An 11,177-nucleotide genomic window follows, 5' to 3' on the forward strand; every position below is an offset into this window, starting at 1 on the left:
TATAAAAAGTTATTCAACTTCCTGTCCCGCCCCATCAAAACATATGAGAACTCGTGCACGTAGACGTGCACGCCAGATGCGCTTACACGACTCCTCATTCATCAACTCACCTGTCATTTGCGATCATGGAAGACACAGTAAGTAGACTAGCCCATAATGAAGTTCAATAGTCTAGATAAATAAGCGTGGGGACGAGCCTACCTTGTATCGCGCGTGCACAATCGGTGATTGACAGGCAGCAGAGCCCAGCTTGTAACCTGATTGGTTACCTTTTACCGGTCCGGTCTGCAATTTTGTAAACAAACCTGCTGGCTTTGGAGGGACCTAGCGGGACATATAGGGGACCTAGAGAACTAATTTTTTTTTGTATTGGGGTATTTAATGTACTACTTTCAGAATCCCCGGACAGTTCCAGGCATTATGCTTGAAAAAGAGTTGCAGACTGCAGCTTTAATGGTACAAGGACAGTACAAGGATTTTGCTGAGACTGAGAGCGGGTGGATGAGTGACGGGCTACATCAAGGCCCCCCTTGCTACCCAGACTGCCCCACCACCCAATAATGTAACCAAGGGTGGGGGGAAATCTAGGTCAGTAGCCGGGGCACTGTCTGCACCGAGTGTATGCGAGGACATTGCCGGGTGTGTTCGAAAAAAGGATGTCACAGCTTGCTGAAATGAATACTGTATTTTCAATCGCCTCCATGAAGACTACTGACAGCTTGAGGGCACAAACGTGAAGATAAAAAAATAAATCTACTGTATATCGCTGTTTAATAGCAGAACACACGTGGATGTTGTGCACATAATCCTATTTTGTATTCATGGAAATTGGTCTCTTTGCAGAATAATAACCAAAACGCAGACTTAATGCCTGTTAGTTTAATTTCTTGCATTTCAACAAATTCACCCATTCCTCCCTCCCCGAGTTAAAAATACAGACAGACACTCATAGATGCAAGAGACGGGAGAGCCAGACAGCAGCCAGATTAATGTAGACTAATGATAGTGGTTAAGCAGTGCAAAGACATGCAAAGTGTAAAACTGCCCTGTGCAGGAGATGGAGGGCACATAGGAAATGGATTCAATACTCAGCTAATGTCATTCTTCTCTTTACAACTCAGGCAGAAAGAGGCTGAGAAAGTGGGGCCGACAAATAAACTGAAGAATAAAACTGAAGTCATCAGATTCCTCATGCTGGATGCCACTTAGAGGTAACCCTAAATACCACGGTTAGAAGAAAATAAAGCTTTCATGATATTCTAGACTACTTCTGGCCTTGTTTGGCAGATCAGATATCAGCCAGTCAGTGATGTTTTCATTTGATGTAACGTTTCACCTCTTTTAACAGCTATGTTATGCATTCTCATTAAATCATGCTTTATGAAATCTACCTCTTGGCAATGAGGCTATACGGCGTCCTAGATTTTCCTCTTCACCCACACAACATGAGCTGGTCACCTGAGAGCTACTCGGGCATTTTAGACTTTTATTCATTTGGTTTTGACTTCAGAGTTTTTTTCTGTAAAGGCATCGCTTAAAAGAAGAAGAAATTGGTGGGGAAGCAAACAGTTATTTTCCTTACAAGGTGAGTTTGCTGCTCGGCTAATCGATTCATCATTTGATTAATCTTAAAGTACTGCAGCAAAAACACTCATCACAGTTTCCCAGACTCCCAAAGCAGCAAATTCTCAGCTTGGATAAGCTAAAACAATACAGATTATGCGCAATGTTTCTCTTCTTCAAGGCCTGAGAGCCCAGTGGTAAACAGGAGCAGAGTGTTTTTTTATCCTTCCTGTCTGACAGCCACATACCGAGCCATCACCTTTAAACCTTTAAATGCTACAACAACACTTCATCCTCCACCTAATCATCACTTTGAGGAGGCATTGAGTGGGAAACCCTTTGAGATGCCAGTAGCTGTGATATCTCCAGTTATTCCCTGCATATCTGAGGTATTAAGTGAGAATTTCTTGCCAATTTGTGATCCTATTAGAGAAATCTACTGAGCAGAGATGTGGTCAGCACTTCAAAGGGTTTAGAGAAGACCAGCAGCGGTGGCAATTTCTGTCGGGGGGGCCCTTCACCAGGCAGGCAGAATACAGACCAAAATAACAGAATTCAAAGGGATAAAATCCACCACTGAGCCATTTGCCTGGAACTGACACACTTTCTTCACAGCAGCTCTGCACGTAACAACCTGATGTGTCGTCTGGAGGCTCAACAGCTAACCCACTGTGACAGCACTCATTCTCTGAATGAAGTGGCATTCAGACAACTCTCCGGATTGCCTTCTGTATGTCTAAAACCTTTGGTACTTTAATGCTCATAGATAAATAACATGAAGGGGCAGTCCTGGAGAGGCTTTAACAGTGATTCCACTTTCAGACAAAGTCATTTAAGACTATTAGTTTGGCTGAAAAGTGTGTGTGTGTGTGTGTGTGAGGGGGCGAACAAACAAAAATAAAACTAAAGATAAATCCCATTCTTTTGGCTACATATAGTTGCTTCTACAGCTGTAGCACAGTTTCCTCCTCATTATACTGCTTGCGTGCTCACTTTGGTTTCATACTAATGAAGGTTAGATGCTCGGCTTCACCCGGCATTAGTTTGGCCATGCAGCTCCTAAGCAGAGAGGATCAGTGTCAGAATGAAGTCAGGTGGCTGCCTGGGTGACTTCCCCATTTCCCCATTTTGGCAACCCAAATGGGCCTTGATCCAAATTTGGCCGAAGTCAGGCCTGGAATACAGTATACAGGATCAACAAGTTCTCTGTATTCATGCATGCTCAGCTTCATAGCTGATGTTGCCAAGTAGACAGAAAGACCAGCTTTCATTATTAACAAACTCATTTATGCAAAAGGTCATCCAAGTTAGAGCAAATTAAAGAATACTAAGAAGACATTTGTAAACGCTGCATGATCACAGTCGCATGTCTTTTTTCTGTGAGGGGGGGGCACCACTGTTCCAAGTCAGCTCCAGCAAACCTTCCTTGCGTGAAACATGCAATTTCATCTTGTTTCAACTCGTGTGGGCTATAAATGCAGACTTCCATAATTAGGACATTTTTAAGCAGCGTCATTAACAGATTGAGAGAACAGAGAGTACCAATGCATTCCTAAGGTTTCAAAAGGGTTGCTCTGACGGTCTCACTGGGATAAGAGGAGCTAAAGTTGATTTAAATCTCTTGTATGACTAAAGCTGAGCGGCTGGTTCCAGCTGCAGGCAAAGCATCCGTCTGTCAGAGCCAATTCAAATCAAGTTGTCCACAAATATACTAATGACTTTGTTCATGAGAATATCCAATGCAATTTTAAAATATGCTGACAATGAATATTTACTGTATTTGTAATGAAGAAATCCAATCCCTCCAGTTTCTCCATTGGAGAGCACTTCAAACAGCCAGGTGTATACAAGCTTTCATTACAGTGGAAAAGGTTTTTTTTAGATAAATAAATGATTCCTCTATTAAAACAATCAGAATCCTTAACCATTAAAGATTACTGCACTATATCCATGTGTAAGAGATCACAGTTTCCTCCAGTGCCAATGTCTTACACATCATGCTGTCAAAGAAAAACAAAAAAATCTGGTCCTTATCAGCTCTTAAAATTAGAAAAACACAGCCTTGGATAAACAACAACGATTCAGTAGCTTGTAGAACCATCTTCAGCAGCAGTAACTTGCAATCACTTAACAAGTAATCGTTGGTTGAGGTCAGGACTTTGACTGGACCATTGCAACACTGATTATTTTCTTCCAACTGTCTGTTATAGATCTGCCGCTGTGCTTAGGATAACTGAACCGTATACTTTGTTATGAGTTCACGGTCGACTCAATGTGTCCACTGCAAGGTGTCCGGGTCCTGTGGCTGCAGAACAAGCCCAAATCATCAGCCCTCCACCACCGTGCTTGACAGCTGGTATGAGGTGTTTGTGCTGATATGCTGTGTTTGGTTTTCTCTAAACATCTCCACTTTGGTCCCATCTGTTCCAGAAAGTCTTGTGGTTTGTTCAGATGTAACTTTACAAACCTAAGCTGAGCTGCCATGTTCTTTTTAGAGAGGAGGCTTCCTCCTGCAACCCTTTCAAACAAGACATACTTGTTCAGTCTTTTTCTAATTGTGCTGTCATGAACTTTAACATTTAACATGCAAACTGAGGCCTGCAGAGTCTGAGATGTAGCTCTTGGGTTTTTGGCAGTTTCTCTGAGCATGGCGCAGTCTTGACCTTGGGATGAACTTGCTGGGACATAAGCTTCTGGGAAGATGGACAACCGTATTAAATGATTTCCTCTGGTGACAGATCTCACTGTAGAGTGATGGGCCAAGGGTTGTTTGGACATGGCCTTATTACCCTTCCCAGGTTGATGGGCAGCAACAATTCCTTCTCTAAGATCATTGCTGATGTCTTTCCTCCTTGGCATTGTGTTAACACACACCTGAAAGCTTCTGCTTTTATAGGATGAGCACATCGCTGCTACTTGCCCTAACCCTTAATTCCCATGGAAATAGTGAGGATTTACTAGTACACATACCTTTTCCATTCTGGATTAGCTTCTGTTAAATAAATAATGACATGGTGTATTGGGTGGTCTGTTGTTCTTCCTAAGGCTGTATTTATCTTTTTCACATTACTGTATGAACAACAGAAACCCTGACTGAAATTCTCCACTCTCCTAATCAAACCACAACAGAGATCAGATCAAGGTGCTGGAGCAGTGCCTAAACAGGGCTATCACACTCACACAGCCAGAAACTCAATCCCATTACGTAAAGCTCACCAATCGTCTCTTTTACCGGAGCAGTATGACAAGGCAGCGAGAGCACCATCGGCTCCCCCCCCCCCTCACAGTGCAGGAAGGTGAATGTAAAATGGAGAAGCAGCTTGCCACAGAAGAACAACAGGTTGATTATTACCAGCACTGACTGCATGTCTCTCATTTTGTTAACCAGAAACTCACAGAGATCCTTTTCCAAGTTAGAAACAGTCAGAAGAGAATCAACTCCGAGGACAAATGCTCCGTTTGCTTTAGTTATTACCAATATCGCTGACTATTATTATTATTATTATTACGTAGTAAAACAGCCACCTGTTCTGACAAACAGGACACCGGTCACTCTTCACCCTTTAATTTAAGCATCTTTTCAGACAAAACAACCAGAACAAAAGTCCCGATTTGTCACTTCAGCCCTCGCGTCTGCCTCAGATCTCATCAGATCGCCATCTGGGAAGTTTGGAGGCCAGGTGAACAACTCAGACTCTTTGTTGTGACCTTTTTAAGTCTGTGAGGCCCACTGCTGTCCTGCTGGGGGAGGCTGCTACTCTCGGGAAGTGCTTTTGCCATAGAGGTGGTCTGCAAAAACACGTCTGGGTTGGTGACGAGTGCAGTTACATCCACGTGAATGCCAAGATGCAAGTTTTCTCATTTCATTGTAACAAGATGTGCAGAGTTACTCATTTTACCTGTCTGTGATTTTCATATTGTGGCTGAATGTCGCGTTGAATAAAGTGAAATACGGCTGTGCTGTGGTGTAAAGTGGCTTAGTGATAGCATCAGTCTGCCTTCCTGCAATAAATCTCCAGGAACAGACTGGAATACTAAACCCTTCATCACTGACAACAATGCATTACGGGCTGCATTAATCAAAGCCTATCAGATGCACTGGCTGTGGGGGATGCATGTCCTGACGACTCTCCCCTGGTACACTGCATGTGCATGCCCGTTACAGACAGGCTGAAAACACTGGATGCATGTAAACATAACATTTATTACAGAAAAGAAAGAAAGAAAAAAGTTTCAGCCAGAAAAAGAAGGGGAAGTTTAAAGGCACTCAAAAATGAGCTCGGCAGAACTTACCTCCCCAGCTCGTCTCCAATTTCATAAAATTCCTCAACATTTTCTGGGTTGAAAACAGTCATGTTGTCCAGGCACTCCCGTCCCTTCGCTTCCCCCAAACCACAGCCTTTTCCTCCGGCTCTTCACAGCGGCACCATCCCCACCAGCAGCCTCTGGTTTTGGGAAGGGTTGCGGCCACCAGTCCTCCTCATGCTCGGGCTTCCGAGCCGCGTGAAGACGATCAACAAGGGAACAAAAAGCAAAGCCGTTTGACCATTATTATAAATCTTCTGAGCGGCCGAGGAGCCGGTGGGCGTTTAGTCAACAAAAGGACCCCAAAATTGGCTGAGAGGGATGAACCTGCACCTCTAGGGCGACGTCACGACTCCCGGAGCTGATCTTTCCTCCCAGTTCCCTGCACTTTCTATTCTTTTCTGCTTAAAATTACTCAGCTGAGGTGACCCGTCTGTTGGAAATATAACAGGGATACAACCATAATATGTCACCAGCGGCTGGACAGGAATGCAAACAACCTCCTGAAAGCTTGGTGTAGCCATGGGAAACACGCTAAGCTACTCCTCCTCCTTTTGAGTCCAGCAAAAGGAAAATGACTGCTCCGTAAAGTCATATCGCTACGCTATCTTCTAAATGACACGGGAACACCCGGACAGGTGCCTCACCCTGTTTAACTGAGTTAAAACCCCCTTTAAAAAATATATAATAATAATAATAATAATACAGTCCAAGCGCCAAACCCTTTAGCGGCTCCTAAATTAATATCACGAGCCGTCCCAGTGACATTATATTAAATTTCAGTCTGAAAAATGAACATAAACGTTAGCTGGTTACGTTTTTCAACCCCTGTACCTTTTTTAACCCTAAAGCTGAGACAAATTGTATGAAAAACACTGTAAAGTAGCTTACGGTACGCCGGTGTGTGCCCAGCTGCCAAATGTTGCCGATATTTCCTGCGTTTTGCGTGAGGCTGTGCCCCAGGTTTGGCTCGCGGAAGACAAAACGTTGGCGTGAACGGGAGAAATCAACGTTAACAATGTAAGGCAGTGTGGTCCGGACGCTGTGTTCATGTCTATGGGAAATCGGAGAACATGTGTTTTTTTACCAGCGGAGTAGGTACTTTTCACGTAATGTAATTTATTTGGAAACGCAAACACCAGATGGTTGCGAGTGAAAATCACAGGGAGTAGCTGTGTACCTTCACATTAAACCAAAAGAAAAAAGGGGATTATTAGCCATCCGAAATGCCAAGACAAAGGGAGTTTCGCAAGAAGAGTCTAGAATATCCGTTTTTTTGCGTGCAGTAAATGCCGCATTTGTGCAACGGTTGGAGGAACTGTTTTGGTCGCAGGAGGGCAGCAAACTTGTCACTTTTATATTAATCACAGTTCAAATTACATTTTTCAACGGAAAATAGATTTTTTTTAATTCGTTTAACATGATCTAATCTAATTCATTTTTTAAACTTTTGTTGCGAGCTAAATCCAACTGAATCCAGGCTTCCAAATTCCCTTTTTTGAAAGGTTTAAAATGTTTCATCAAGATTAGATTAGATTAGATTAGATTGTACTTTATTTACCCCACAACGGGGAAATTCATTTGTCACAGCAGCAACAATATACATGAAACAAGAAATTAAAAAAGATAAACATTTTTTAAAAGAGAAAAAGCAAGTACAAAAAAGTAAGTAAAAAAAAGTAAAGTGACCAAAAAGTAAAGTGACCTAGTATAAATATCAATCAAGGGATTTATAATAATCTAAAATGGCTTTTGGATCAAGGGACTTGATCTAAAGGGACTCAAGGGACTTTTTAGTTCAAATGCAAATCTAATGTCAATTTTTGATCGAATAATCAGTATTTGCCATCTTAAACAATAAATAATTCAAAGCTGTTGCTAATTTTGTCACATATCCATTCTGCTGACTTTTAAAAGGTTTAGTTTCACGGACATTTTAGGTACTTCTCTGTAATACAACCATAAAAGGACCCACACATTATCATCATCATCATGACACATCTCTGGTAAATGTTGGTTGACCAAACAGCCTGTTATTTAAAGCCCAGTTACTTGACATATTTGCTATGTCACTCAAAAATAAGAAATGGCTCTATCGTATTTGGTTATACATGCAATTGTGAAAAAATAATTCCTCCCACGTATACATAAAAAAAAAACTATGGAGGAAGAATAATATGTCTCACACTACAAGGCCATAGAGACTGAGCTCACAGATGAAGTTTCTACTATCTTGCTTTTGCTATTAAATAAGGATTTTTTTTTATCTTTTAAGTGCTCAGGAGCCCCAGAAACCTCAGAGACTTTGAAGTCATGTGAGTAACGAGGAAAGTCCATGACACTCAGCATTTCTGATGCCATGTTTCCCACAGTCACAGTGCTACTTAGTCAGCAATGTTCTGCTGGAGGTTTGAGGAGCAGTCATACAGTAATGTGCAATAGACTAACTTGGCATTTTTCTGATTTTGTTGCACGATAATTTGTTTAGGAATTTATGACACCGACCTGCAAAAAAAAAAAAATAGTCCAGATTGGTGAATTGAAATGCATTATTATAAGATTCTTAAAAAACCCTGAAAAGAAATGAGCGCTTATCAATTCAATCCCTTGTGAGTCCTTTATTTAGGATCTGAGCTTTGCTGTTACCTTCAGAATCACTTCAATTGAATCCGCTTTTGTGCAATTTTACCATCGTGAAACGTCACAGAGTTTGCAATACCACCAAGACCAAGAAGCTCTCCAACGAGGACAGATTAGCATCGAGTTATAAAGTAAAATAAAAATGATATCAAAGTAAATCCATGATTATAAAAATTTATATAATATGGCACCCAAACAAACCTGCAAAAAAAGACCCTGAAATTCACAGACCAGGCAAGAAGAGCATCAATTGGAGAGGCAGCAGAGGCCAAAGGCACCCCGAAAGGCTGGAGTGGTTAGTTCAATAAAGTGACACAAACCTTACAAAATTCCATTTTGATTTTGGGTTTTAAGGCAACAAATATAGGAAATATGTCAAAGGGGGTGAACAGACAATAAAAATGGTTTAACCCAAGGCCAGGATGGACCTCAAACAAATCTGATCTTCAAAAAGAGTAAAAAAATGTTCGATGCCGCTTATCCGCCCCAGTTTGACTGCTCAGAGAAATCGTGAAGAATCTCAGACGTTGTCATTTCACACGAGAACTTCTCTGGTTATAAAATGCTTGTGAGACTTAAACTTTCCCATTTTTCCTTCAGTTTGGATGAAAATATCATTCTGTCATCCATGATGTGCTTTCAGGCTTTATTTAAACAACCCAGTATGACTGTGGGAAGTTCCTGTAATGGAAATGAATTCAAATAAGCTGCCAGAATGAACTGTCTGCATGTGGAAAAGAGCTGCACGTTTGTTTGCTGTTCAGATGCCAAATGCACATGACTCTTCTAATTCTATACTTTGTGATAGTTTAGATTTAGATTAGTCAGAGTAAATGATTCACCCTCTATGTATACACTCACCGGCCACTTTGTTTGGCACACATGTTCAATTGCTTGTTAACACAAATAGCTAATCAGCCAATCGCATGGTCGCAACTCAATGCATCTAGGCATGTAGAGGTGGTCAATACAACCTGCTGAAGTTCAAACCGAGCATCGGAACGGGGAAGAAACGGGATTTAAGTGACTTTGAACGTGGCATGGTTGCTGGTGCCGGATGGGCTGGCCTGAGTATTGCAGAAACTGCTGATCTGCTAGGATTTTCACGCCCAACCATCTCTAGGGTTTACAGAGAATGGTCCGAAAAAGAGAAAACATCCAGTGAGCGGCAGATGTGTGGAGGAAAATGCCTTGTTGATGTGAGAGTTCAGAGGAGAATGGGCAGACTGGTTCCAGATGATGGGAAGGCAACAGGAACTCAAATAAGCACTCGTTACAACCAAGGAATGCAGAATACCATCTCTGTAAATATGTCAAATTTAACGCCTTAACGTATATATATAGATATATACATATATATGTGTGTGTGTGTGTATATAGATTTATAATTGATTAATTCATTTTGACAGGCCTTGTATATACAGATATAGATATATCCTTCTCTTTATGACCACAGTGTACCCATCTTCTGATGGCTGATTCCAGCAGGATGATGCACCATGTCACAAAGCTCATATCATCTCTAACTGGTTTCTTGAACATGACAATGAGTTCACTGCACTCCAATGGCCTCCACAGTCACCAGATCTCAATCCGATAGAGCACCTTTGGGATGTGGTGGAACGGGACATTGGCATCATAGACGTGCAGCCGACAAATCTCATGTCAATATGGACCAAAATCTCTGAAGAATGTTTCCAACACCTTGTTGAAAGTATGCCACGAAGAATTAAGGCAGTTCTTTTTTTTTTTTTAACCCCTTGTCCTGTCCAGCATTAGAGCAGCAGAATTGTAATCTGAATACCATTTAGGCCAAACACATTTGATATGCCAATGTGATAGTGCCGAACCGGACAGGGGGACAGGGAAAGAGGGAGAACAAAGGAAAAAAAATGGAACAGAAATAGGTAGAGACAATCATAGAAAGCAATGAAAAATCAGACAACCAGCTACTACATCTGTAAAAACAAAACTGAAGACAATCTTAAGGCAAACGTAAGGCAGTTCTGAAGGCAAAAGGGGGTCCAACCTTTTACTAGCATGGTGTACCTAATGAAGTGGCCTGTGAGTGTACAAGGGGATACTTTTGGAGCCATCTATCCCTTCTTCTTTTCATCCCAGCTGTCATCAGGAGATATCCAGGCGGCATCCGGTTGATTCACTAAGCAAACAGACTGAATATGTTGGACCAGAGGCTCCTGTTAGCCTTGCACTCTCTGGGAGCCATAAAGCCTTAAATACTTATTTCACATGCTCAGTCACATCATGATCGGGTGTGGTCTCCTTTACATATCATACAGTAAAAATGGAGGCTCTGTTGTGGAGTTCACAGCTGGACCCCATGGATATTTATTTGATTATTTATCCATGTGAGTATCAGTTTTTGCTATTTAGTTTTTTACATTAAGGACATTAGTTGTAAATTGATGATAACTTGTCTTCAGACCAAAGATGAGGACTAGCAGCAGAGGAAGTAATCAGATCTTTTCAGATACTAACCAAACCGAGGAACAGCCTATATAAAATCCAGCTTTTATTCAAAGTATATACCCTCAGATGGAGTTTAGTCAAGTCTTCTAATCATATATGATGTTTATTTTCAAGAGCAACATCAAACAGGAAACACCTTCTACGCACCAGATAGCATGTCTCATAAAGCTGCACATATT

General features: G+C 41.6%; 1 protein-coding gene across 2 annotated transcripts in view; it reads right to left on the reverse strand.

Annotated features, from left to right (window-relative positions):
- dapk1 (death-associated protein kinase 1) overlaps positions 1-6,889 on the reverse strand; it is a 78,761-nt gene extending 71,872 nt beyond the window's left edge. The window contains exons 1-2 of one of the 2 annotated variants that reach the window (XM_075467308.1): positions 6,760-6,889; positions 5,857-6,054 (exon numbers count right to left, since the gene is read on the reverse strand). In XM_075467308.1, the coding sequence (XP_075323423.1) occupies positions 5,857-5,918 (62 nt within the window). In that variant the 5' untranslated portion in view covers positions 5,919-6,054; positions 6,760-6,889. Of the gene's footprint in view, positions 1-5,856; positions 6,055-6,201; positions 6,370-6,759 lie in introns of those variants that run through there. The other variant, XM_075467309.1, reaches the window with a different exon arrangement.
- Positions 6,890-11,177: the final 4,288 nt, after the last annotated feature.

This window comes from Odontesthes bonariensis, chromosome 6, assembly GCF_027942865.1.
Source record: "Odontesthes bonariensis isolate fOdoBon6 chromosome 6, fOdoBon6.hap1, whole genome shotgun sequence".
Classification (NCBI taxonomy): domain Eukaryota; kingdom Metazoa; phylum Chordata; class Actinopteri; order Atheriniformes; family Atherinopsidae; genus Odontesthes; species Odontesthes bonariensis.